Source organism: Schistocerca serialis, chromosome 1, assembly GCF_023864345.2.
Source record: "Schistocerca serialis cubense isolate TAMUIC-IGC-003099 chromosome 1, iqSchSeri2.2, whole genome shotgun sequence".
Classification (NCBI taxonomy): Eukaryota; Metazoa; Arthropoda; class Insecta; order Orthoptera; family Acrididae; genus Schistocerca; species Schistocerca serialis.
Window position 1 is genome coordinate 569,918,393 of NC_064638.1, and position 26,522 is coordinate 569,944,914.

Sequence of the window (26,522 nt, forward strand, 5' to 3'; positions counted from 1 at the left end):
ATTCTGCGGAAAACACACTTGGTTTACAATATAAAATTTTTTCGGTAATTAATTTTAATGCGTGCCATGCACACGATAACATCGATTGAAAAATCGGTGCTGAATGTTAATCATGAATTATGCTATGGATTGTTATTGCATACCTATGGTGGCCTCGTTAATCCTCCTATACCAACCATATTCGATACGGAAGAATATACAAACGGAAAAAAACTGCGGAAAGAATTTGTAAACCGAACTCTTTTCCACACCAAGGTGCCTTGATCGCTACGCCTTCAGCGCTTTCGATGAACAGTGTTTACCTTATCGGTACATGAACAGCAGTTGTAAAGTTTCTTTCCTCGATTTCTAGGAAAATGTGCGTTTGCGGACCCCATATACATTGAGGTGAGTAACGGTATGCATATATACAGATGGCAGTAGTATCACCTACACAAGGTATATAAGGGCAGTGCATTGGTAGCGCTCTCATTTGCACTCAGGTAGGTCATGTGAATAGGTGATTATGGCTGCACAACAGTAGTTAAAGTTAGACGCATGAGACATTCAGTTTCGTAAATCGTTACGGAGTTCAGTATTTCGAGATCCACAGTGTCAAGAGTGTGCCGAGAATACCAAATATCAGGCACTACCTCTCACCACGGACAACGCAGTGCTGACGACCTTCACTTAACGACCGAGAGCAGCGGCGTTTGCGTAGAGTTGTCAGTCCTAACAGACAACCAACACTGCGTCAAATAACCGCAGAAATCAATGTTGACCGTACAACGAACGTATCCGTTATGGCAGTGCGACGAAATTTGGTGTTAATGGGCTATGGCAGCAGACGACCGACGCGATTGCTAACAGCGCGACATCCCTGCAGCGCCTGTCCTGGGCTCACTTGTGGCACCCTGGTGGGCATGATATGTAATGTTATGGGAACGGTGCTTTGGCGACTTGCGATGCACATAGTAATTTTAATTCTGGTGTGCCAACGCTTCGCTCATTTCATGTTTTATATACCTGGAAATTCAATGGAAAGATCTTATGTGCAGCTGGCACTAGATGTTTCTAATAATGTTTATAAATATCTGAAGATGGTATCCTTGTTTTACCGAAACTGGTTATCTACTATAGAGTTTTTTGTAGTGAACTCGGCTAAGAAGTTCTTCTTCTCCTGAGTAAGATTAAAATTTTATTCAAGTCGCATATGGAAATGTACTTCAGGAAAAGAGTTTGGCAATTAGTGAATCAAGTGATGCGTTAATGGACAATGGCAGTTGTACATAATAATCACTCCTATAGCAAAGGACTGTACCAAGTTACGTAAGGCTTTTTATTCATTCATGTAATAATGTTAATTAATATTTCATATGCTATAGTTCAATGAGCCACTTTCGGCAGCAATCAAAGAACCCACAGGTATGGTTGGACGATTGTAGTTTCGTCTGGTCATAACACTATTGAGAACAGAATATTTGAATCCATATTAGGAGCCAAACAATACACAATAGTGTACAAGCATCACCATGCAGGCGAAATTGTATGCCTCCTAGACGAAACGCCCAGTCGCATCAAACAATTCTACAATGACATAAACACAATCCACCCAAAAATAAAATTCGCCGTAGAAGCAGAAAGTGACAAAAAGATAAATGTAGTTGACTGCGCAATACATGGACGCAACAAACAACATCAATTATCGATATAAAGGAAACCCACCATCAGCACAGTCACGCATCCAATCTCAAATCATCTCATAACACATAAACAAGCCAGTTTCCAATAAATGCAGCAGAGATTCAATAAATATCCGTTTAATGAAAACAGCTGCAAAAATTAACTACAGATAACCAACAAATGTCTATTCGGAATGGATATGACACAAACATTATAGACAAACTGAATTACAAAATTAAAACAAAGCTGAAATAGACACGTCTCACACGAAAACAAATGGATCATCACCAACGTACAAACACAGGCACGCGGAACATCTACGCACAGTATTTGGAAATTTGTGGTAAGGTCTTATGGGACCAAATTGCTGACGTCATCGGTCCCTAAGTTTACACCTACTTAATCTAACTTAAACTAACTTACGCTAAGGACGACGCATACAGCCATGCCCGAGAGAGGACTCGAACCTCCGACGGCGGGAGCCGCGCGGACCGTGACAAGACGCTCTAGACCGCGCGGCATATACACACAAATACAGCCACAAAAACCAGAGAACATAAATGCATACAAACAAGAAGTATCCGAAAGAACAAGCAAATGGTACACTCCCACTTAAACAACAAAACAGTTCACAGACCAGGCAATGTACACACAAGTACGAACAACTTAAAATGTGAAACGTCCCCTATGAACAATTATACATGACTGTGCTTAAACTGACACACAATATTTTGTTAGCGCAACGCAATCTGACTTTCAATAATCCCTACAAAAGAATGGCCCTGACTAACATTAAACTATACCTTTCACAAATCACTTACCTCACAAAAATCTTCGCTGCTCAAGCTACTGCAATACAGCGAGCGCCACTACTGCCAGCTAAATAAAAGATTCAAACTATGGAAGGCACTAACTACTGATACGGATAGTTAGCAAATGAAAGATATTAATAGAGAACAAACAATGTATTTACCTTGATATCATCATATATAAATATAGCAGTTCATGACAAATTTCAAAACTCCGCCATCTCTCTCCCCACATCCACCACTGCTGGCGGCTCACCTCCAACTGCGCAACGCTACGCGCTGTTCACAGCGAGCTGCCTAACACTACAATGGCGAGTATTACAACAATGCAAAGCAGCCACAGACTGCACACAGCACAGCCAGTGATTTTCATACAGAGGTGGCGTTACCAATAAAAAAACCTAAACAGCCTACTTACAAATGCAAGGAACACATACAAAATGTTGTTGGGAAGGCTAACCAAAGACTGCATTTTATTGGCAGGACGCTTAGAAAATGTAACAGATCTACTAACGAAACTGCCTACACTACGCTTGTCCGTCCTCTTTTAGAATACTGCAGCGCGGTTGGGATCCTTACCAAATAGGACTGACGGAATGCATCGAAAAAGTTCAAAGAAGGGCAGCACGTTTTGTATTATCGCGAAACATGGGAGAGAGTGTCACTGAAATGATACAGGATTTGGGCTGGTCATCATTAAAAGAAAGGCGTTTTTCGTTACGACAAAATCTTCTCAGGAAATTCCAATCACCAACTTTCTCCTCCGAATGCGAAACTATTTTGTTGACACCGACCTACATAGGGAGAAACGATCACCACGATAAAATAAGGGAAGTCAGAGCTCGTTCGGAAAGATATAGGTGTTCGTTCTTTCCGCGCGCTATACGAGATTGGAATAATAGAGAATTGTGAAGGTGGTTCGATGAACCCTCTGCCAGGCACTTAAATGTGATTTGCAGAGTATCGATGTAGATGTAGACTGAAAATAGCCTATAAAACAGGTAACTCACTAAAGAGAAATCTGGTTGGTGTGGTCTTCAGTCCTGAGACTGGTTTGATGCAGCTCTCCATGCTACTCTATCCTGTGCAAGCATTTTCATCTCCGAGTACCTACTGCAACCTACATCCTTCTGAATCTGCTTAGTGTATTCATCTCTTGGTCTCCCTCTACGATTTTTACCCTCCACGCTGCCCTCCATTGCTAAATTTGTGATCCCTTGATGTCTCTGAACATGTCCTACCAACCGATCCCTTCTTCTAGTCAAGTTGTGCCACAAACTTCTCTTCTCCCCAATCCTATTCAATACTTCCTCATTAGTTATGTGATCTACCCATCTAATCTTCAACATTCTTCTGTAGCACCACATTTCGAAAGCTTCTATTCTCTTCTTGTCCAAACTATTTATCGTCCATGTTTCACTTCCGTACATGGCTACACTCCATACAAATACTTTCAGAAATGACTTCCTGACACTTAAATCTATACTCGATGTTAACAAATTTCTCTTCTTCAGAAACGCTTTCCTTGCCATTGCCAGTCTACATTTTATATCCTCTCTACGTCGACCATCATCAGTTATTTTGCTCCCCAAATAGCAAAACTCCTTTACTACTTTAAGTGTCTCATTTCCTAATCTAATTCCCTCAGCATCACCCGACTTAATTAGACTACATTCCATTATCACTATGCTGTTATTGGGTGTCCACAGAAAAATCTAAGGACATCAATAACAGCATAGTCAAACACAATACTTCTTCTATTTATCAGGTGACATGTCAAGACTGCAGTTCAATTTGTATTGATCAGACTAGCAGAACTTTCAGTATTAGGTACACAGACCACAGAAGAGCACTAAAGAGTAAAAGCTGTCATTCTGTATTCGCAGAAAGCCAGACATACAGGGTGTAATGAGTATAAGTTTAAGTATTTTTATTGGTGACTGAGGGCAATGTACTGAACAACATTAAATCAGTATTTACATCATCTGCAGACTAACAACTACAGCTATTAGGAGTAGTATGTTTTTAGGATGGTTAGTACTCCAAGTACTCCGGGCATCACGTGAGGTGCACACCCACGTGTTCACACTAGATGGCTACTCTAGAACCGTTCGCCACAGCGACCGGCGCACTACTTGATGCTGGAACTTCTACCATCGTATTTAATACGGACAGACGACAGCCAGCGGTAGATCTAAACATACGTTCACCGGAATTAGCTACCATAGTTCAGTGGTCAGTTCAGAGCGATGCACTGGACTTTAATCACCTCTCAATAGAAATTAAACTAGGAACAACTCCTGTAATAGACAATGAAGTAGAGCTGGAAAATGGAGAATAAAAGAAGCACAGTGGGAAGAACACGAGGCATGGACCCAGTCCCTAATTTCTAAGCAAAGTACACATCACAACATAGAGGATGATTACAAAATATTTATCAAACTCATAAACAAAACATCTGCTGAAACAATCCCATTGAAGAAAATATGGAAGACAATGGAAACTCCAAACCATTTGGTGAGATGCAGAATGTTCAATAGCAATTGCGGCAAGAAAAAACGCTTTGAGAGAATATCGAACAAATCAGTCAGTCGATAAGTACTTACAACATAAGAAAACAGATTCCCAAGTCAAGAGTGTTTTAAACGGAAAGAAGAGACAGAGCCGGCAGCATTTTGTAATAAATTAAAGATACTAACGTCATAGATATATTGATATGTATTAAGGCTCTTCAACACAGAGATCAAGCAACTGCGAACGTAAAAAATGGATGAATCACTCGCAGACAAATTCCTAGACAAAATAGCACACCCATCAGTACTGCCAGAACCTTTGAGTGTCCCAGAAGAAATATCACATCATTTTCTTTGTTCACCATTTACTAAGGAAGCGAACGGCCTTCCCATCATATCGCCGAAGTTAACCATTGTCGGGCTTGGATAGCACTTGTACGGGTCACCTTGTGCGTCTGCCGAGTGCTGTAGGGAAGTGGGGTGCACTCACCCCTTGTGAGGCTAATTGGGGAGCCACTTGACGGAGAAGTAGCGGTATCGGTCACGAAAACAGACAACGGCTGAGAGGGCGGTGTGCTGACCCCATGCCCCTCTGTATCCACATCCGGTGACGCCTAAGGGCTATGAATGGCATGGCTACCGGTCGATACTGTTCGGCCCTCAAGGCCTGTTTGGACGGTACTTGTGTTTTTGTTTTCATTTACAAAGGAAGAACTATCGACCGCATTAACCCATTCAAAGAATGCAGCACCACAAGTGGATAATATTTGCAATGCTGTAAAATTTATCTGAATCTGCAAAAGGGAGGCTGCTGGAAATTTATAATAAATTCCTAAAGACTAGACTACTCAGATCGTTATACCACTTCAGAAATCAGGAAGGGACCAGCATCTGTCGACTCCTATATACCCATAGTACTATCATCGTGCACTGCAAATCTTTGGAACAAATGATTAAAAATTGTCTTGAACGGTGGCATCGCTGTACATTAGATAATTTGATACAACTCACTTTCGACATACAAAGAGCATTTTACAAAAGACAGTATGCTACATCCATGTTTGTGGATATTGAAGGGGCATACGATAATGTTATTTTGCCCTTATTATGGAAAAAAAATGTTAGCGATGTGACTGCCCTACAACTTCGTTTATGGGATAAGCAAATTTTTCGCCAGAACTATCCTCTTACGTTAAAAAGTAAAACTGTAAGCCCAAGATAGCCCACTCGTCGCCTTCCACAGGGATCGATATTGAGCTCTATTCTCTTTAATGGTTATACGGCAGACTTGGGAACCAAACTACCAAGAGCTTCACAAATACTCCAGTATGATTTGATATATGTTATATACTTCTGACATCAGCCTTGAAGCAACGAGAAGAGAAACAGCCGAGTTAGAAACCTGTTTTACAAATTGCAGCCCTTAAGAAGACTAATGTTAAGTTTGATAGGCGAAAGATTCCACAAGGCCTAACACATATGAGACTAAATAATCAAATTTTCCCTGTGAAGAGTCAAACTAAATTTCTAAGAATGATAATGGATTCACGTGTCTCATGGGCGGGGCATACTGCATATGCCATAGACAAGATCCAGCCTTGTCTAAACGTGCTGCGCTTGGTCCAAGGAGTCTCATAAGATCGAAAATCGACTACGGAAGCATGCTCTTCTACAGAGGCTCCAGGAAATCAATTTGGAAACTAGAAAAACTCCTGTTTAGCTGCATCATAACTTGCCTAGGAGCTATGCGCTCCACGCCAACAAAAGCATTGTTGGCTGAAACTGCAGAAATACCCAATGTCCTATAATGGAAATTAATTATGGCTATATTCCTTCTAAAAAGACTTGCTGTAATCGGCCACCCACTGATACAGAAACTCGGCAGATGGTTTCGAGAAGACATGAATAGACAGAGAATAGACCCTGCCCTAAACTCAGAACTCTGTACAAGCTTCGTAAACCTAAAGCACTTTTTACCTTATATCCGAAGAACGTCAGCATATCCCAATTCAGAATACAAGTATAAAGAAATAACATCAGTAACTGATGTCTTCTACTTCTCAATAACAACAAATGATGCAGGACAATTAGTAAAAACCTGTACTGCTCGTAATTTACCGGAATATCTCCAGATTTATATTGACGACTCCAGAACCCCAGATAATGGTAGAGTACTTTGTGCTTTCTTATGCTCAAGCACAAATTACAAGGAATTGATATCGCTTTCCAGCGAAACTTCTAGATTTTCGGCAGAAGCTATAGCTATACTCGCAGCTTTAAATTATTCACAGATCGTCACAGCGAGAAACATTTTCATTATTTTTCAGGGAGTGCAGAAGCTTGCTCCAAGATTTGCGGAGACTTGCCATTCTCAAGCAATCTAATCCACTGGTAATGGACATCACGAGAGCTACCAAAGAAAACGAATATACCGGGACGAAGACAAAATTTGTGTGGATCAAAGTACACGACAACATTAAATATAATGAAATGGTTGATGACTTATCGAAAACAGCTGCTTATCACAGTACTTTTATAAATATAACTATCATCAGACATGCAAATTACTTTATGTAGAAGAACAAGGGGACCGTGGAATGACGATTATAAAGCCTCATTGAGAATTAAAGGTAAATATTATGGTCAAATATTGCCGAACATTCGTTCAATGCCCAGATCCTACGCAATTAATGCGAACAAAATATTTATAAACTCCATAATCCGAATGAGATTTGATCATGGAACTTTGCCTACCCATCTTCACCGATTACATTTCTGAGAATTTCTTAGTATACATGTGATGGAATAAGAGGAGGGAAATTTAGTCACATCCTTTTCGAATGTAAACCATATTAAAACCAGCAAATCGAATTTATTGAGCAGTTAATCAGATTGCACCAACCATTACCAACTTTCATACCAACTCTCCTTCATCAAAATAATATACTAATCCTAAAATCAATTATGAAATTTTTAGACCTTTACTTCGTAAAACCTCAAAACACTGAAACGTGATTGTATGGCCTTCACTCTAAAAATCAAACTAAAAAATAAAAAACTCTGCTGCGAAAGCGATATGGATAGCTGCAGTCGAACGATGACGTAAAATATGTGTGCAATGTCATGGCGTATGCCAGGTTTATTTTGTCTAATCCTGCTAGACAGAAAACACATGAAAATTTATGAACATGTTCTTATTTCATGGTCGCGGTATAAACTAAATTTAACGTGGAATTATGAAATGAAATGTTAGACTGGGAGCTTCACTGTGTACTATAAACAACAGTAACAATGCTTACATGAATGGATTGTAATTGTCGCAGCTGGTACCGAACTGCGTTTCATCTGAGTTGCACGAAGTAATGTACTTTAAATTTATTACCTTGTCTATAACTTAATGACTTGCGGCACGCATTAAAACATTAACTATCGCCGTGGAAATTTGCAAACTGATTGTGACGTGTGACACTGTTTTCTCCTGAATTCTGATCATGATTGTTAAAAGCGAACTGACTGAAATATCGCGATCAGCGGGCCGAAGTGAATTAGGCACTGTTTTAAAACTGTGTATGGGATGTTAGAAACGTGTGTGTATGGAACGTTGTAGTCGCGCGCATCCGAAACTGAATACACAACAACGACTACGTCTGTCCAGACTGCGACCAAAGAAACGATACGATATTATTGCGTGGAGAATCGCATGCTAAGCAAGAGGGTGTATTCAAGGCAAATTTCGTGACTAATGGAGTCATAATAATTACGCCGCCAGTACCAATGAAGTGCCGCTGACTTCACGACGCAACGTCTACAAAAAGATAAGCAGCTATGCCAAACGCCCTCCCCCTGTAAAGAATGAGAGAATTTTGTTTAGTTTAAAAAATATAGTTTCTTTTTCTCTTGTGACAAACTTCTCTTCACATTTTCTTCCTTTAAAAATAAACGTAATTTGAGTGAAATATGTTACAGTCTGTGCTGACACTGTTGACCTCCCATAAACTGTAGTTATGGCTATTTCCTATCTCCGTCTTGTTCCTTCACTTTACTGTAGGTGTTATTGCACATGCTTTTACGTATTCCTTTAGAAGGGTGTGTTTTAATTCTACATCTACATCTACATCCATACTCCGCAAGCCACCTGGCGGTGTGCGGTGGAGGGCACCTTGAGTACCTCTATCGGTTCTCCCTTCTATTCCAGCCTCGTATTGTTAGTGGAAAGAAAGATTGTCGGTATGCCTCTGTGTGGGCTCTAATCTGATTTTATCCTCATGGTCTCTTCGCAAGATATACATAGGAAGGAGAAATATACTGCTTGACTCCTCGGTGAAGGTATGTTCTAGAAACTTCAACAAAAACCCGTACCGAGCTACTGAGCGTCTCTCTCGCAGTCTTCCATTGGAGTTTATCTATCATCTCCGTAACGCTTTCGCGGTTACTAAATGGTCCTGTAAAGAAGCGCGCTGCTCTCCGTTGGATCTTCTCTATCTCTTCTATCAACTCTATCTGGTACGGATCCCACACCGGTGAGCAGTATTCAAGCAGTGGGCGAACAAGCGTACTGTAACTACTTCCTTTGTTTTCGGACTGCATTTCCTTAGGATTCTTCCAATGAATCTCAATCTGGCATCTGCTTTACCGACGATTAATTTTAAATGGTAATTCCATTTTAAATCACTGTTAATGCCTACTCCCAGATAATTTATGTAATTAACTGCTTCCAGTTGCTGGCCTGCTATATTGTAGCTAAATGATAAAGGATCTTTCTTTCTATGTATTCGAAGCACATTACACTTGTCTACAATGAGATTCAATTGCCATTCCGTGCACCATGCGTCAATTCGTTGCAGATCCTCCTGCATTTCAGTACAATTTTCCATTGTTACAACCTCTCGATATACTACAGCATCACCCGCAAAATGCCTCGGTGAAATTCCGATGTTATCCACAACGTCATTTATATATATTGTGAATAACAACAGTCCTACGACACTCCCCTACGGCACACCTGAAATCACTCTTACTTCGGAAGACTTCTCCTCATTGAGAATGACATGCTGCGTTCTGTTATCTAGGAAATCTTCAATCCAGTCACACAACTGGTCTGATAGACCATATGCTCTTACTTTGTTCATTAAACGACTGTGGGGAACTGTATCGAACACCTTGCGGAAGTCAAGAAACACGGCATCCACCTGGGAACCCGTGCCTATGGCCTACATGCACGCTGCCCATGGGGTGCTTTCGGCGCGTTGTCTTGGAGCGTGTCTTGGTCTTTTCTTGTCATAGCCGCGCTTAGTTCAGCACCTGATATACGATGTTTCCTAGTACCGTTCGGGGTGCTGGCGATGGCGTACGCCAACACAAACACACGAACAGATTATTTCAATAAAGATAGTCATAGGTTTCATACTGGCCGATAATATTCAAGTGTGTAGTGTTCTTACTGAGCGCATTTACGTGTTTGTTGCGGTATGTGTTATCCCGCGTAAGTTGTGGAGTCCGCCATTACATTCTGAGCGTCGACCAATCACAGTCAGGCCGCTCGTCTCGTATTGGTGCAAGGCACACTATAGGTGGGAACTTTGAATCTAACACCGGGCAACTGTGTTTACATTCAATAAGAAGCCATACTATAGCATTTCCATTACCAAGTGCGAGTTTCTTTGGCTTTACAGTTACAACTAAACAAAATTATAGCCATTTCCTTAATACCATAATTTACGAATTTATTTACGGTTTTTTTTGTGTTTTATGTTCTTTTACTGGATTTTTATTTTTTTTACCAAACTCTCATGTGGTTTCTCTAACTTTGGAAGTGAATCGGGATCTTTTGAGTTTAAATATTAGAATTACACGGTCAAAATTAGGCAAAATAGATCTGTGAGATCAATTTTCTTCACCTATGGCTCAGTTCGTGACAGGACTAGGTAATACAGTAGGTTATGGGTTAATTTCGTTACACTAGTGACCCATCGGCACAAGTCTGTCGCTATCCTTTGGAGCATTAAGTTTTCATTGAGGTTAAAGTTATTACAAAAGCAGATTAAAGTCTCTCAGATGGAAATGGACATTAGCAGCAGTAACGTGGCATTTATTGGTCTGCACTAAATTTATAATTACAATAGCAAGAATAAAAGTAGTCACGTTACATCAAGAGCCGTGATTACGCCATACTGTGTTTCATCATCACCAAGGTCATCTCCATATACCTTCAGCAAAGTAATGTTTTACTCCTGTATTTTCAGGCTTGAACCAGTGTTCGCTGAAGTTTCTGCAATATTATAATTAAAGTACAGTAAAGTATTATATACTTCACTTTGTTCTGAGCTGCAACCTTTTTAGGCTTCTTTTCCTGTTTCACGAATAGACCGAGCATTGAATCAAAGTGAAAGTATTGGCATGATACAAAATTGTTTTTAGAAGTGTTAAAGTAATTGGGCTCATTTTATTGATGTTGCAAATAGACTTTAATTCAGTGTGCTAAAGTTCAGATATGAACACACGAGCAAATTATCAGTTCATTTCACAACAGTAACACCGTTACTTAAAGTACAGTAAAAAAAAGAAGCAATATTAAAGAGTCGAAACAGTGAATACAAGGTAGGTTTACTGGTCGTAGCATATTAAAGGCCTACAACTATTACATGTGTAACAGGTTTACAATCAGTGCAGTATGTTTATTTATGTTGACGTATATATGCTGCCGCTTTTTATTCTTGAATGTGTTGGTTAGAGAGAAAGTTACAAGACAAAACAGTGTAAGACTTCCCCTTTGCTACAGTCTTTGTTTCAGTAAATTACCAGTGAAACTTTCTGTATTTATTCTTGTGGTTTATATGTACCTAAAGGCTTGAACTGAAATACCAAATCTAGGTAATAACAGATTCAGGACTCCCATGTACAAACATTCCACTAAGAAAGGCAAAATTTAGAAATATGTTATGAGAAGAACTTGTTTTCATTGCAACTGAAGTAATTTCTCCATAATTAATCCAGAAGTAGTGATTATCTTGAGTAATTATTCAGGATCTCCGTATTCTTCAGAATAGTACTGCCCTAGTTACGTAGAATACTGCAAACTTACTACCATTCCTTACTAAACTGGTTAACGCACTTCAGTGCACAACAGTTTCTTGCATTAATATTCTTGGCCAGTATGAAAACTATGACTGTCTCTATTGAAAGAATCTGCTCGTGTGTGTGTACTGGCGTACGCCATCGCCAGCACACCGAACGGTAGTAGGAAACATCGTATATCAGGTGCTGAACTAAGCGCGCCTATGACAAGAAAAGACCAAGACACGCCCCCAGACTACGCGCTGATAACGCCTCATGGGCAGCGTGCATATAGGCCGCCGCCGCCGACGACCGAGCTGTTTCAAAATTTCTCAACCACTCAGTCCGCCTGCTTAGCTGAGTGGTAAGGTGCTCGTTCCCGATACGAGCGGGCTCGGGTTCGATTCCCGGCCGAGTTGGAGATTTTCTCCCCTCCCCTCGGGGACTGGGTCTTGTGCTATCATCATTTCATCCTCATCACCGGCGCGCAAGTCGCCCAGTGTGGCGTCGAATGAAATAAGACTTGCACTTGGCGGCCGAACTTCCCCGGGTGGGGCATCCCGGCAAACGATGCCATACGCTCATTTCATTCTTTCAACCACTCAGTCTCTCAATCTCAGTACCCCAGTACGTCGCATCGGGACTCAGTTCGCCTTGCACCTCAATACATCGCACTGTGCTCTAGTCTTCCACAATGTTAGTCGTCGGATCACGCCTTAGCTGCGAGGGAACGTTAGGCACTGCATATAGCTGTGATATGGACAGGGACAAGATTCAAGAATTAGTACATGTTATTTGATTGCTGTTAACGACAGAACTTCAGATTGGACATGTTTGATGTCAAGTATTCAATTGGTTCCTGTAATAAAGTGTATTGTAACCTCGTGTGCGCTTTGTGTTGTAGTGAGATGAAACCGGCCACCTACCAATCGTACCACCCTCTCCTCATCCAGCCAGGAACCACAAAACATCACAAGAGGGCGCAGTCACAACCGTGTTCATATCTGATTACAAGAGTTTTCTTAATGAAATTTGGAAGAGTTTAGCGCTTGTTTTACAGCAGGAAGATGTTACTATAAATTTTCTTGAAATTACATTTTTCCATCCTATGCCAGCGACAGCATTCGGTTTTAAAAACGACATACTTACACTTTTTGCTACAGACCGTTGCCTGGATCCCAGCTATAATTACTCCTTATCCTTTCAGTGTGTAGCTTATACGGAATGCGAAATAAAGTCTGGCAATTTTTCCGTTAGCCACTCAGGGTCATCTGACATCCTGTCGAAGGGGAAGCATTTAGGGTGGATTTGATAATATTAAAGCGTTAGTATTATTTCAATAATATTATAAGCTCTGCAACGACCTGTTCGTCAATATAACCTAGATATAAAATTTTCTTCTCCTTCTTCTGAATTTTTCATGAAATAGTGAAGCCTTGGGAAGTACCTTGTAGGTATGTCTTCCCTCTCCTTCCTTATCCTCTTTATTGTGTGATTAGTAAGAGCTAGCAGTTCCTGCAGCCCTCTGACGCACAGTATTCAACGAGATTTTTTACTTCCTCTAATGCTTCTTCCGATGGACATTTAATAGCTCTGTATAAAATGACGTGTGCCTGATTATGAGGACTGCTCCCTGGAGTTACAGTGGGTGAATACTGTACTGTCGATCTGTTAGTAAAGACATAGCTAAGGATTTACCGAGGCAGTGGCGCCATAGGTCCCTACCATGCTCGCGGGTGCGAAGAGGCGCAAAAACTGTCCAGAAAAACTATAGAAAAAAATAATTGCCTAAGAATAAACCAGTATCGGTACCTGAGTTCTCCTACCCTCCCTCACGCCACTATCTTAGCTGTTCTGCCTAAGAGAAGAAACCTTTCCCTCGGCCAGAGACTCTCAACACGAGCTGTTATCAGCGTCATTTCTAGAGTTTCATGTCGACCAAGAAGCATCACAAAGCAACGACTATTACCAAATAGATGTCTATTGGTAGAGTCCACACAGGATACAGTGGCTGATGCGCTGTGACCAACTTCCGTCCAAAGCGCTGGGCGAGTTCATTCGTTTGTTCAGAAGCGGATGCCGACACTGCCTTGTAACCTTTCGGCAGGTCGGGGATGACAGAATCGAGGCGCACGCCCTGCAGTCTTTTTCAAACTATTTTACGGAAACTATTTGATAAAAAATCTTCATTTCTGCTTTTCTTGTAGCTTTATATGTCAGGTTCATTCTGATGTGACCGTCGTTTCGATAATGGTCATAATTATTGTGATACTTACATGGAAGTAAGACAATGCGAGAAATTCGAAAAAATTTGCAATAAAAAAATAGTGGTTTGCTACAATTTTGCGTTTGGTGCATATTACACGATATGTTGCTTCGTATGAAATTTAGCTAACATATTGAATTTTTCTTTAGACTGTCACCAGTCTCGAGAAAACTGATCTGATGTATCGCTGTCATTTGCGATCGCACCGCGCCAGCGATGAAGCCAGAGTGAAATATCCGCAACATTGCTCACATTTCATAAATGGTTTGAGATATCGAAATGAGATTTTGGCAAATGATAACAAAAAATGGTTCAAATGGCTCTGAGCACTATGCGACTTAACTTCTGAGGTCATCAGTCCCCCAGATCTTAGACCTACTTAAACCTAACTAACCTAAGGACATCACACACATCCACTCCCGAGGCAGGATTCGAACCTGCGACCGTAGCGGTCTTGCGGTTCCAGACTGTAGAGCCTAGAACCGCTCGGCCATTCCGGCCGGCAAATGATAACACACAAACAAGAGAGTATTTTGGCGTACGGCTATTTTGCAAAACTTCATTATCTACCGCTCTATTCCACTATCTATAGATGTTTTAGATGAAATAATGTAATTTTTAAGGGCCATCGGTAGCTTGTGAAACCAGAAATGCTATGGATTTGGAACAACATAAGTGAAGACATAACATGTTTCTTTTTTTTTTTGTGCCGAGGATGTGCTTTTTTATAAGATACTGACCTTACTTTCCCCTGTTCCTGACTTAATAAAATTAATAAACTAGTGTTTCAGAATTCCTTCGCAACTGCGTCTGCACGACATGTTATTGAGGTGACCCTATGTGAATTCCACTGTGTTTTGGCAAAAGAAGCAAACTTTAACACGATAACAAGATAACTGTGTAGATTTTACTCAAAATTCGCCAATCTTGACGCTTCTCCGAAAGTTACAAATGGTTAACAAGCCAGACGAAAATAATTCGCTGCATTTTCGTCAGAATTCTTTTTAGATACCAACCAAAGCAGAGGCGACATATCTTTTTGAACGGTCACCAAGCAAGTGAGGGCGCGGAGGGGCCTGCCTAATATTTACAAAAGTTGTGAGCGTAGGCTTCATTTTAGAAGGGCATTTCCCATCCAGCACTCAGCATTTCCCCTCCAGCGCTCAGCATTTCCCCTACAGCGCCTGCGCGCAGCTCCCAACCACTACCACTATGCGTGCACTGCCACCTGAGCATCTACCGGCCTCGGTATTCTCCACGGACTACGCAGCTTGAGACAGCTGCCGACTACACAGTTCGCTCATTTCCAACAATGGAGATCTTACTGCTACATTGCTACGGTATTGTAAAATCTCAAATATCGGCGAACGGGTCCTATAGCATGTATGCTATCTAAGCAATAGCTTACGATTTTTACTGACTGAGGACTGGAGCGAGACTTGTTCAGTTAAGTGCTTCAAGGTATTCGATAGAATAATAAGTGAGATGGAAAACAGGTATCTTTTCATCTGACTTTAATTTGCTGTCAGGAAACACCTGAAATATAGGATCTGTACAGTGTCTAGAAAAATGTGCAGTAGATTTTGATATCAAGAATAGCCAATACACAGAAAGGAACAAAATTGCAACACCGAGAAGGAGTTGTGTGGCATAAACTAAAGTTGGTAGGTGTTTTTCGACAGCTGAACGGTTATGTCTATTCAAATTTCATGCCAGTAGCATAAGAGTGGCGCTACTAGTGCCACTATGGGGACACAAATCAGGCTTGCTTTAAATACACGCTCTAATGGTCGTGAATGTTAGGTAACTTTGATACTGGACGTGGCGAGTTCACAGTAGTCAAAGACGCCATTATCAACACTTCACTGAGTTTAGATGAGGTGATTAATAGGGCTATGAGAAGCTGGATGTTACATCTGTGATATTGCAGAAAGACTTGGCAGGAATGTAGCCACTGTACACGATTGCTGACAGTGGTGGTCACGAGCATGTATGGTCACAAGAAGACTGGTCTCTGGACGATCATGTGACACTACCGAAAGGGAAGACAGTGTTCGGCGTATGGCTCTGGCACATGGTACTGCATCTGCAGCAGCAATTTTAGCAGCAGTTGGCATCACAGTGATACAACGGACTGTTACAAATTGGTTACATGAAGGACAGTCCGAGTCAGATGTATTCCACTGACCCAAAACCACTATCGCTCGTGACTTCAGTGGTGTCAAGCAAGAGCTCATTGGAGGCCAGGGTGGAGGTCTGTGGTGTTTTCTGATGAAAGCTGATTCTGCCTCGGTGCCAGTGATAGCCGTGTGTTGGTTAGGAGGCGGCCAGTTGAGGGCCTGCAACCAACTTGCATGCCTGCTAGACACACTGGACCTGCACGTGGAGTTATGGTCTTGGGTGCAATTATGTATGACAACAGGAGCACTCTCGTGGCTATCCACGCACACTGACTGCAAAAGTGTACATCAGTCTGGTGATTCTACCTGTTCTGTTGTCATTTATGAACAGCATTCCATGGGGTGTTTTCCAACAGAATAGCGCTCGCCCACATACCGGTGTTGTAACCCATCATGCTCTACCGGGCGTTGACATGTTGCGTTGGCCAGCTCAATCGCCAGATCTAACTCCAGTCGAGCACATATGGGACATCATCAGACAAAAAATCCATCATCATCCACAAACAGCATTAACCGTCCCTGTACTAACCCACCTGGTGCAACAGGCATCGAAATCCGTATAACAAACTGACGTCTGGCAGCTGTATGACACAATGCACGCACATTTGCATGCTTGCATGCAACATTCTGGTGGTTACGGTGGTTATTGACGTATCAGAGCATTACACTTGTAAGGGCTTATTTCACACTTACCTTAATCTGTGACCCTGCAATGTTAAAACACTTAAATATGTTACCTAGACAAATGTATTCCCAAAATTTCATTACTTTACAATAGTTATATTTGGGGGTTGCAATTTTCTTTTTTGTCAGTGTATACTGATACAGCAGAGCCAGTCAGCGAAATAGGTGCTTTCAAATTCTAAGTGAAAGAACTGATGAAGACGACTGACACAGCTTCCCAATGGGATATTTTGAAGTTTTTTTTTTCAAAATTCAGTTTAAAAGACACTCATCAAAAACCCCAAACAGCTTTTAGGATATTTATGACAGTGCCAGTGATTGCAGCGTCTTGTAAACGCTATTTCAGCAAATTAAAAATGATAAAAAGATATTTAAGGTCAAGTATGGGTGAAAGCAGTTTGTTAAATTTAGCTTTCATGCCGATAGAGTTCTAAATGGCTACTAAACTTGACTTCAATGACATAATCAATGACTTTTCTTTGCACAAAGCAAGTAAATATAAAGTAAAACTGTAATAAAACAGGTTTCCTGGAAAAGGGTGTATTCTCAACTCTTAATTACAGATCCTTTTCTTTTATCTCTAGTTTGAATTTATGAATTAATAGTAGTTTATGAGGAACAAATGAAATCTGTTGTACAGTAGCTGCCATGGGTTTTGCTTTACTTTCTTATTTTTTAGAAAGTTTATACAACTTATAGATTTATTTACTACAATTCAATTTGTTGTATGAAATATTTTATAACAATACACTTCCTTGTATTTTTCAATAATACTTCATTTTTCTTAAATCTAATTAGTGATCTAAGTCAAAACTACAGCAATTTTTAATTTATTTCACTGAAAAATGCATGTGAAGTGCCGCAACATGCAAGAAAAACGTCACATCTCTATCTCACAATTCATGCACTTCAGGGCAGTTGTGTTAGTATTGTCCTGGCCTACTTCATCACTTGCCACGGCACGAACAGGTGTGTATGGGTCATTCACAAAGAGCAGCACATTCTGACTTGTGACGCTTCAAATGGTTCAAATGGCTCTGAGCACTATGCGACTTAACTTCTGAGGTCATCAGTCGCCTAGAACTTAGAACTAATTAAACCTAAGTAACCTAAGGACATCACACACATCCATGCCCGAGGCAGGATTCGAACCTGCGACCGTAGCGGTCACGCGGTTCCAGACTGAAGCGCCTAGAACCGCACGGCCACACCGGCCGGCACTTGTGACGCTTTCAGATATAAAGTGAATGAAATGTAATATTTAGTAACATTAATTATTACAGTGTGTGTGTTTATACGATATTTGCATCTTACATTACAATGTCCTTCAGACGTGCATGCGTGTCTGAAGGAATGCACACTGTTTTGACGAATACAGATGTTGTAAATATTACGAAATTTCGTGCGTTGCGTTGTAGAAGAAAAAAGTGGAGGTTTCTTCTAAAAAGAAAGTTCATACTGTATCCTTTTTCTCGGTGGAAAATATTCCTGCTTTATATAAGCAGCCCATTTATGATTCCATGTTTTCGTAAATTGTGTTGCTTAAATTGTACCTAATTGATGTTCCTTATTAAATTGTATTAATTTTCCAAAATTATAATTTTGCACCTTGTATTTTTCTAATAAATCAACTTAAAATAGTTCATTTTTTATTCTCACGTAAGTACTAATTCTGCCTGATGGAAGTTTGAATGCTGTGCTATATTGCAGTAAGCAAAGAAAATGTACAGGGTGACAGTTATTGAACTGTATGAAATAAAATCGTCATAACTTTTGAACGTTTGCGGCAGAACGTCCAAACGCACGGTTGGTCGCGGAGCTTGATGGGAATTAATATTTGGTTTAGCGATGAACCCCACTTTCATTTGGATGGATTCGTCAATAAGCAAAACTGGCGCATTTGGGGGATTGAGAATCCGCATTTCGCGATCGAGAAGTCTTTTCACTCTGAATGGGTGACTGTATGGTGTGCAATGTCCACCCAGGGAATAATCGCAGCGTCATTCCTTGATGTCACGGTGACTACTGAACGGTACGTGAACATTTCGGAAGATTTTTTCATCCCCGTTATCACATGTGACCCTGATTTCGACAAGATGCCCTCCATGGAAGACGTAGCTCGACCCCATCGAAGCTGGAGTATGTTTGATGTCCTGGCGAGCACTTCGGTGACCGCATTCTGGCTCTGGGGTACCCAAAGGCCACTGGTATAGGTGTCGATTGGCCGCCATATTCTCCGGATCTGCGCATATGTGACACCTTTTTGTGGGGCTATGTTAAAGACAAGGTGTACAGCAATAACCCCAAAACCATTTCTGAGCTGCAAACAGCCATTCAGGAGGTCACCGACAGCATCGATGTTACGACACTTCAGCGGGTCATGCAGAATTTCGCTATTCGTCTGCGCCACACCATCGGCAAAGATGGCAGGCATATCAGACCTTCCATAACCTAAGTCCAAATATCTGTAGTGACGTTTACATGTTGAATAAAATGTGTGCACACTGTAGTTTGAAACTAATTTACGCTTTTTTCATGTAGTTCAATAATTGTCACCATGTATATTATTTGGGGTGGAAAAGTGGCAAAGGGGTCGTAAAGAAACAATTTGTTTTCCGAAAATCAAGAAAAGTGACAGATTCCAAAGAACTAATTAATAATTACATGATAGGACCTCACATTCGACAAGAGCAGAACTACATGTCTGGATTAGTGTTGCACAGAATATAATGGAATTTCCTGCCAGAAATATTTCCTTCAAATTTAAATGAATCTTACACTAATTCATTGAAAGTTTTATAGAGGTCTTTAAGTCTATTTTTCTGGATGATTTCATTTTTGAGTTCTCACTGTTTTTGCTGGGGGCATACGATATGCGTAAGAGAAAAAATTGCAGAAAGATAGCCGGACGTTGTGACCGAGCGGTTCTAGGCGCTTCAGTCCGGAACCGCGCTGCTGCTACAGTCGCAGGTTCTAATCCTGCCTCGGGCATGGATGTGTGTGATGTACTTAGGTTAGTTAGGTTTAAGTAGTTCTAAGTCTAGGGGACTGATGACCTCAGATGTTAAGTCGCATAGTGCTTACACTCCATTCACCGGAACAAGAGACGTACTGCAAACACGGCAAGACGCGAGACCACAGCACTGCCGTCGAGGGGTGTACAAGGCAGGGGCGTCAGAAAAAATTAAAGTCGTGTATTTTATAATTTGGCACCTGAACATGATAAAGTGATCCGAGAAATACCTTCTGACACCTATTTTTACAGTACATTAAAATTTATTGTCACTGAAAAAGAGAAATATTTAAGCTTTCAGGAAAAGTTGTTTTTTCGCGTTACTCTATATTTATCACGCTATATCTCCTAAACTGTGTGCCGCACAGCAAAATAATTTTATAATTGCTTCAGTACTATATGTTGATGACGTCTGCAAATTTTCTGCCCAATAGAGTCAGTAATAGTGAAGTAATATATTAAAATCTCACGTCTGATGTAGAACTTTTACCAAATCATCATCCGAAATATAGTAAGCGACAAACTTTTCCCCTTTAAATTTTTTTGTGGGGGTGTAAGCGAGAAAAGTTTCAGAAAGGTTTGGATTTAAGTTTGTAGTTTGTTCGGATGCGATGGGTGCAACCGTTTGTCCTTTATGAGCGATGCATTGTGCGGTTCGCAGGCGCGGCGCTCAGTCAGTGTGGCCGTCTCAGTTGCAGGTGTGAGCTCGTTAGTGGGTGTTGTACAGCGGCGATTTCAGGATATCTTAAGTTCATCTTTAAAGACGCTTGAAAGACTAGTTGTTGGCTACTAGAGTAAGTATATGTGTTTGTAGTCACGCTGAGCATTCACTGTTTATGTGCGCATCCAATAGCATCGCATGGTTTCTTATTTTATATTTTCACTTATTTCCTTAGAATCACATACGGCTGTCCTCATTATGTCAGCCACGGATTCAGCGAGCGAGGTCGACGTGTCAGTTCTGAGTCCACCAAAGAAGCGACCAAAGAAGAAATAATTAAGTTCTTCTGAGAAGCACATGGTGCTTAATATGTATAAAACGAAACTGTTACATTCAGAGCAGTCGATGAGTGACATTGTTTCGAAAACAGCTGCATCTACAGGTGTTGGACGTTCTTCAGTGCATCGTGTGATAAGTGAGTACAAGGCCACACACTCTTCCGAAGTCTCCCAAGAAAGGAAAATTACGACAGAAACTTTCTGAAAGTGTTGATGACTTCGATAGAAATGCGATACGAAGGAAAGTACACGAATTTTTTTTCGTAACGAATTGCCAACAATTGACAAAGTGCTTACAGTCGTGATCGAAGATGCAGATCTGGGCAATTTTCGGAGAACTACATTTTATAAGTAACTGAGAGAAATAAATTTCAAATATGTCCGGCGTGGGCGCGATAGCATGCTAATAGACAGGAATGACATCATTTTATGGAGGCGGCGTTATCTTCGAACCATTAAACGGTTGAGAGATGAAGGCAGACCCATTTACTATTTGGACGAGACGTGGGTGAACGCAGGACATACTCGAAGTTACGTCTGGCTAGATGACACTATAAATTCCTCAAAACAAGCGTTTTTGAAGCAAGGACCCATCAGGTAAAGGGAAACGTCTGATTATCGCACACACTGGCAGCAAAGCAGGGTTCGTTGAAGGATGTTTGTGGACTTTCGAATCCAAGAAAAGTGGAGATTATCATGAGGAGATGTGCGCCGAAACCTTCGAGAAGTGGTTTCAAGATGTTCTTCCTCGCCTTCAGGAAAATGCAGTTATTGTTCTTGATAACGCGCCGTACCATTCTCGGAGAAAAGAAAAAGTTCCCAGTGCGAATTCCAACAAGCACGAAATATCAGAGTGGCTAAAATCTAAAAACATCGATTTCGAAGACGGTATGTTGAAGAAAGAACTTTTAGATATAGTTAAAAATCACAGAACAGCGCACAACGAATACGCAATAGATGAAATGGCGAAGAATGCAGGGAAAACTGTTCTCAGAATTCCTCCGTACCACTGTGAATTAAACGCCATCGAGTTAGTGTGGGCCAGAATCAAAGGCTATGTTGCAGCGAGAAACAAAACATACAAAATGCCGAAAATTAAAGTACTGCTAGAAGAAGCAGTACGAACAGTGACTGCAGAGGATTGGAACAAGTGCGTCCTCCATCTCGTAGAAAAAGTGGAAACTCGAATGTGGAAATTAGACTGCATTATAGAGGAGAGAGAGGAGCGGTTTGTTACAAACCTCAATGAAAAAAGTTCAAGTTCGACAGAGTGAACCTTGTTTCGTCCTTTATCATTATTATTACTGGTATTGTTATTAAAATTAACAATTAATTGTGTTTGAATGGAGCGTTTTGTTAGCAACCTGAATGAAAATAAATCTGCTTCGACAGAATGAACTCAGTTTAACATTATTTTAACATTATTGTTAAATTTATTTCGTACATTGTTGCCCAGGTTTCTCACGGTCCGCTGTGACAGCTGGGCAGCCAGCCGAAAGCTGCCAGCTGCAAAGCGTGCGCCAAGGATTTTCCATTTTCCACACCCCTACGTATCACGTGAAAACCGAATGCTTTCTCTGGAAACGAGCGTAGTCGCTCACGTGACACTGTTTATGTTTCGTCCCAGCTCTCGGTGAATAGACTTTAGAGCCATTTGAACTGTTTTTTTTTTTTAGGCAAAGCTGTGGGAGAGGTGGGTTCTAGATAGCAGAGTACTGGAAGTGGGCGGGTCAGCAGGTCACAGCCAACTGAAACGGCCGCCTCTCCGGAACGTAGGGATGGACTCGCCCGGCGATCAGGGCGGAGAATGCGTTTCGGAGCATATTTATTTTCACGAGCCCTACTTAGGGCGGCAGCTACCCTGCAAACAGGCTCTGCACGTCTGCGGTCAGCCACTTTCTTGTCTGCCCCACTACTAGGCTCCGGGACACGCACACGGCGTCAGCGCACCGACCGCCTCGGGGACTAAGGCAGACTCGGAATTGTCAACGACAGACGGTCACGAGCAACTTGGGAGAACTTGGGTGGCCGCTTCGCGCCAGTGAGGCAGGCCGGACTGTCAAAGACTGCCGCAGCTGTTGACAGTGAGACAGCGTGGTCTGCGATAGGGCGTCTGGAGGGGAGCGCGGAGGGAGGGGGTGGGGCCAGGCTGGCGTGAGGGGAGAAGGCGGCAGCCAGTCGCGGTCCGACAGCCGCCGAGTGCGCATCCGATCTCTGTCTCGACGGCGCCCGCAAACGCAGCGGCGGCCGACGTCGTTCTCGCCGTACCGCCACTTCATGGAAACCCAGCCTGCCGTCATGGGTGAGTAGCGGTCACTCTCCAGCCTCACCTGCCTTGTTGCCGGAAATAATGTGCGCGGTGGACAGCATTATTTATCGACTTACCAATATCGTGGTAGCCTACATACGTCCCGATCGACTGCAGCCAACGATTACTGCGCCGTCTTGTTACCGTGATTTGCTTATCTCAAGTTCTCCGAGTTTGTTTTAAACAGAAAGAAAAACTGGAGTTTGCCTTCGGTGTTTTAGAGGTAACAAGGCCAAAAAAGCCTAGAGAAGGCTGTGGACAAAGAAGTGGCTAGTGCAAAGAAAGAAATTCACCCGCCTTCTGTTGCTTAAGGAAATGGGGATCCGATGATTTTCGCAATTATTTAAGAACAAATTAAATAAGCATTTCGGAATTGCTCCATCTAATATTTAAAACAGATGTATAAAAAATGCAATTTTTAACTGTTAGATCTTTAAATAAAATGGTACTTTGCTCATCATAAAGGCGTGGATAGAAGCTGGGCTTTTTTAATCCGTACAACAATAAAGCAAGTATATTTTGTGAATAAAATTCCATTGACTGCCTGTTTCGGTTTGTAGGCTATACTGCAGATCTAAAGACCGAAACACAGACACATTGGATTTAGATTTAATTTCCGGTAAGTATCGGAAATAATATCTAAAAACCTAAGTACGGAAAATCGACGGACTTCAAATTTATCAAGTATATCTTTCACTCTGTAACATACAAACCATTATGAATTGGTTTAAAAATTAAATAAATGCTTCAGTTCTTGAGTCTCTATTGCTATACTCTCTGCACGATATGTGCCACAAACATCTCAAGTCTTCAAATGTCTTCAGATACTCTCAAAGATTCGTCAGTCTCGTGTAGAACGTCATTGAATCTCGCGCGCAGTGACTGAAGACGAAGTTTTGTCGGGCGGTTGGCCGACAGCGCTACACACACCACAGTTTATTTGGATGGAGGGTAATCGGCTGTAGTGTGGTCCTTCCCGCCTGACATCTCTACAAGGAACGTTCGTCGATTGGTCAAAACGCTTGCATCCGCCCAATTGGTTGGTCTGTAGATGCGTCTGTGGAGCCATTAAAGGAACATGGGATCCTTTGCCACAAACACTGTGCATTTCGCATTCTTCTAATCCGCATATGCTGGAGGAATGGAGGGAGGGAGCGGAAGCAAAGCACAGCATAGCATAGCGTTACGCGGTTTGTGCGTCAATTGAATTGTAAATACGGATAAGTACGATCAGTCACTTGTGAAAAAATTATTTCGGTGAGCTAATTTTAGAGCCTGTTCTGGTTTATTTTCTGATAGCGTAAGCTGAAGTCGCATATTAGTATTTGTGTGACGCCTATTGGGTACTGGGAGTACACAATACAAACAGAAGTACGTGAATTCTGCATGCCTCATCTGAAGACGAACCTGAAACAGTTCGTAAACTAATCTCTGGACAGAAGCAAATATTTCATAAAGGACCGGTTGCAGTTATCTTTATTTGTACTGAATTACTACAGAGTCATGGAATTCCAAAATATCTACAAGGGGTGATTATTATCCTTATTGTGCTTATTCTCGCCAAACTGGCTTCTAGCACTCCGTCATCATTATTTTTCAACATGGAAAATGTAACTGTTATGGTGGAAAACTTTTTTTGAATGTATTTTTATTTTAAGCTACTAACGTCATAGTTTCAGAATACAGACGTTATGTAAAGTAAAAAATTAAATTTGACTAATACGCGCTAATGTTTCAAATCGAAGTCGTGACATGTACGGCGTGTTTTTATAATATACATTATTGAGCATAGCCATAAAACTATTCAAAACAGTGTGTAACGACCTAAATTGAGTTTTTTAAAATAACTCATGGCGAGGTACTGAAACTAGCTTAGGGACGATAAACAAGGTGATATAAACGCGTACTCTCAATTTTCATACTGATTAGCCAGTCTTCACTATCACGATGTGAGACTCAACGCAGAGTTCTGATTCAAGCTTTCGAAGATGGTGCGTCTAGTGTTGAGCAGAGTGCAATGACACAAAGAATAAATTTACGTGGATGTATTGCAATAGCCTCTAGTACGACAGGTTAAGATGTGACGTCAGCGCGTATTCTGCTATGGAATGTTGTGGTTTTTACCTGTGGATTACAACGAGTAAGTCATCTCGAGGTGGTTGCTACGCAGGTATTTATTGCCGCATTCTTACAATACTAGGAAATAAAGATGTCCTAAATGAGCTCCACATGAAGTCGATGGCCCTTATTTTTTGTTCGTGTAGGCACTTAACTGATCAGCTCGACTGGACCATTGGTGTCAGCTGCTGGCGATGTGACTGCCACTGAGGATGTGCCAGGCAGCCCAGCCCGCTAGGCAGTCGCGCTATCTACACATTACAGTGATGACTGGGCATTCCCAACCGCTGGTTAGGAGCAGTAGGACGGTAGAAATCTATAAATTGCCCTTGGCGGATCCGATTCTGTGTTTCCTTTTTCTTTCCACTGTGACTAGCCATGTCAAGAGCATGGGTTTACTACAATCTGTAATCTTATTTGATAATGTATACATTGCGTGTATACCGCAGTGACTGTCATCGTTAGCCCAACCTTGTACCCTTCTTGAAACATCTAGCCTGGCGCTTCATTCTTGCGTCATTGAAAGGAGGTCGCAAGAGATAAGTAACAAAGAATCGAAGAACAGAATGTATAATCGTGAACCCCCCAACACATATATATGCGCGCGCGCTTCATTATTGGTAGACTGTAACTTGCTAAGTAATCGGTCTATACAACACGGCTCTCTGGAGTTAAAATATGCATGGTTGTATGACTCTTTAGTAGTCACTCTGATAGCCTCGCTGGCGGAAACTGATTTCTTGTATCTTATTCACTGCTTGTAAATTTTCGTTTACACGTGGCTGTAATAAGGTACCCACACTTGCTTTCTGGTACTTCTGGTCGTTTTAAGGCCTCTTGGTGCCGGTGTCCGGCAGCGGGCTGCTGCCACAGCTGTTTAGGTAGTGATTCTGGTGTCTTGGATAAACTTCATCCTA

The 26,522-nt window shown here is 41.5% G+C and overlaps 1 protein-coding gene across 1 annotated transcript in view; it reads left to right on the top strand.

The window, feature by feature from the left end:
• Nucleotides 1-26,522, top strand: part of LOC126416350 (uncharacterized) — a 248,409-nt gene that overhangs the window by 65,843 nt on the left and 156,044 nt on the right. The window contains exon 2 of the mRNA XM_050084064.1: nucleotides 23,288-23,481. Coding sequence (XP_049940021.1) covers nucleotides 23,288-23,481 — 194 coding nt within the window. The remainder of the gene's footprint in view (nucleotides 1-23,287; nucleotides 23,482-26,522) is intronic.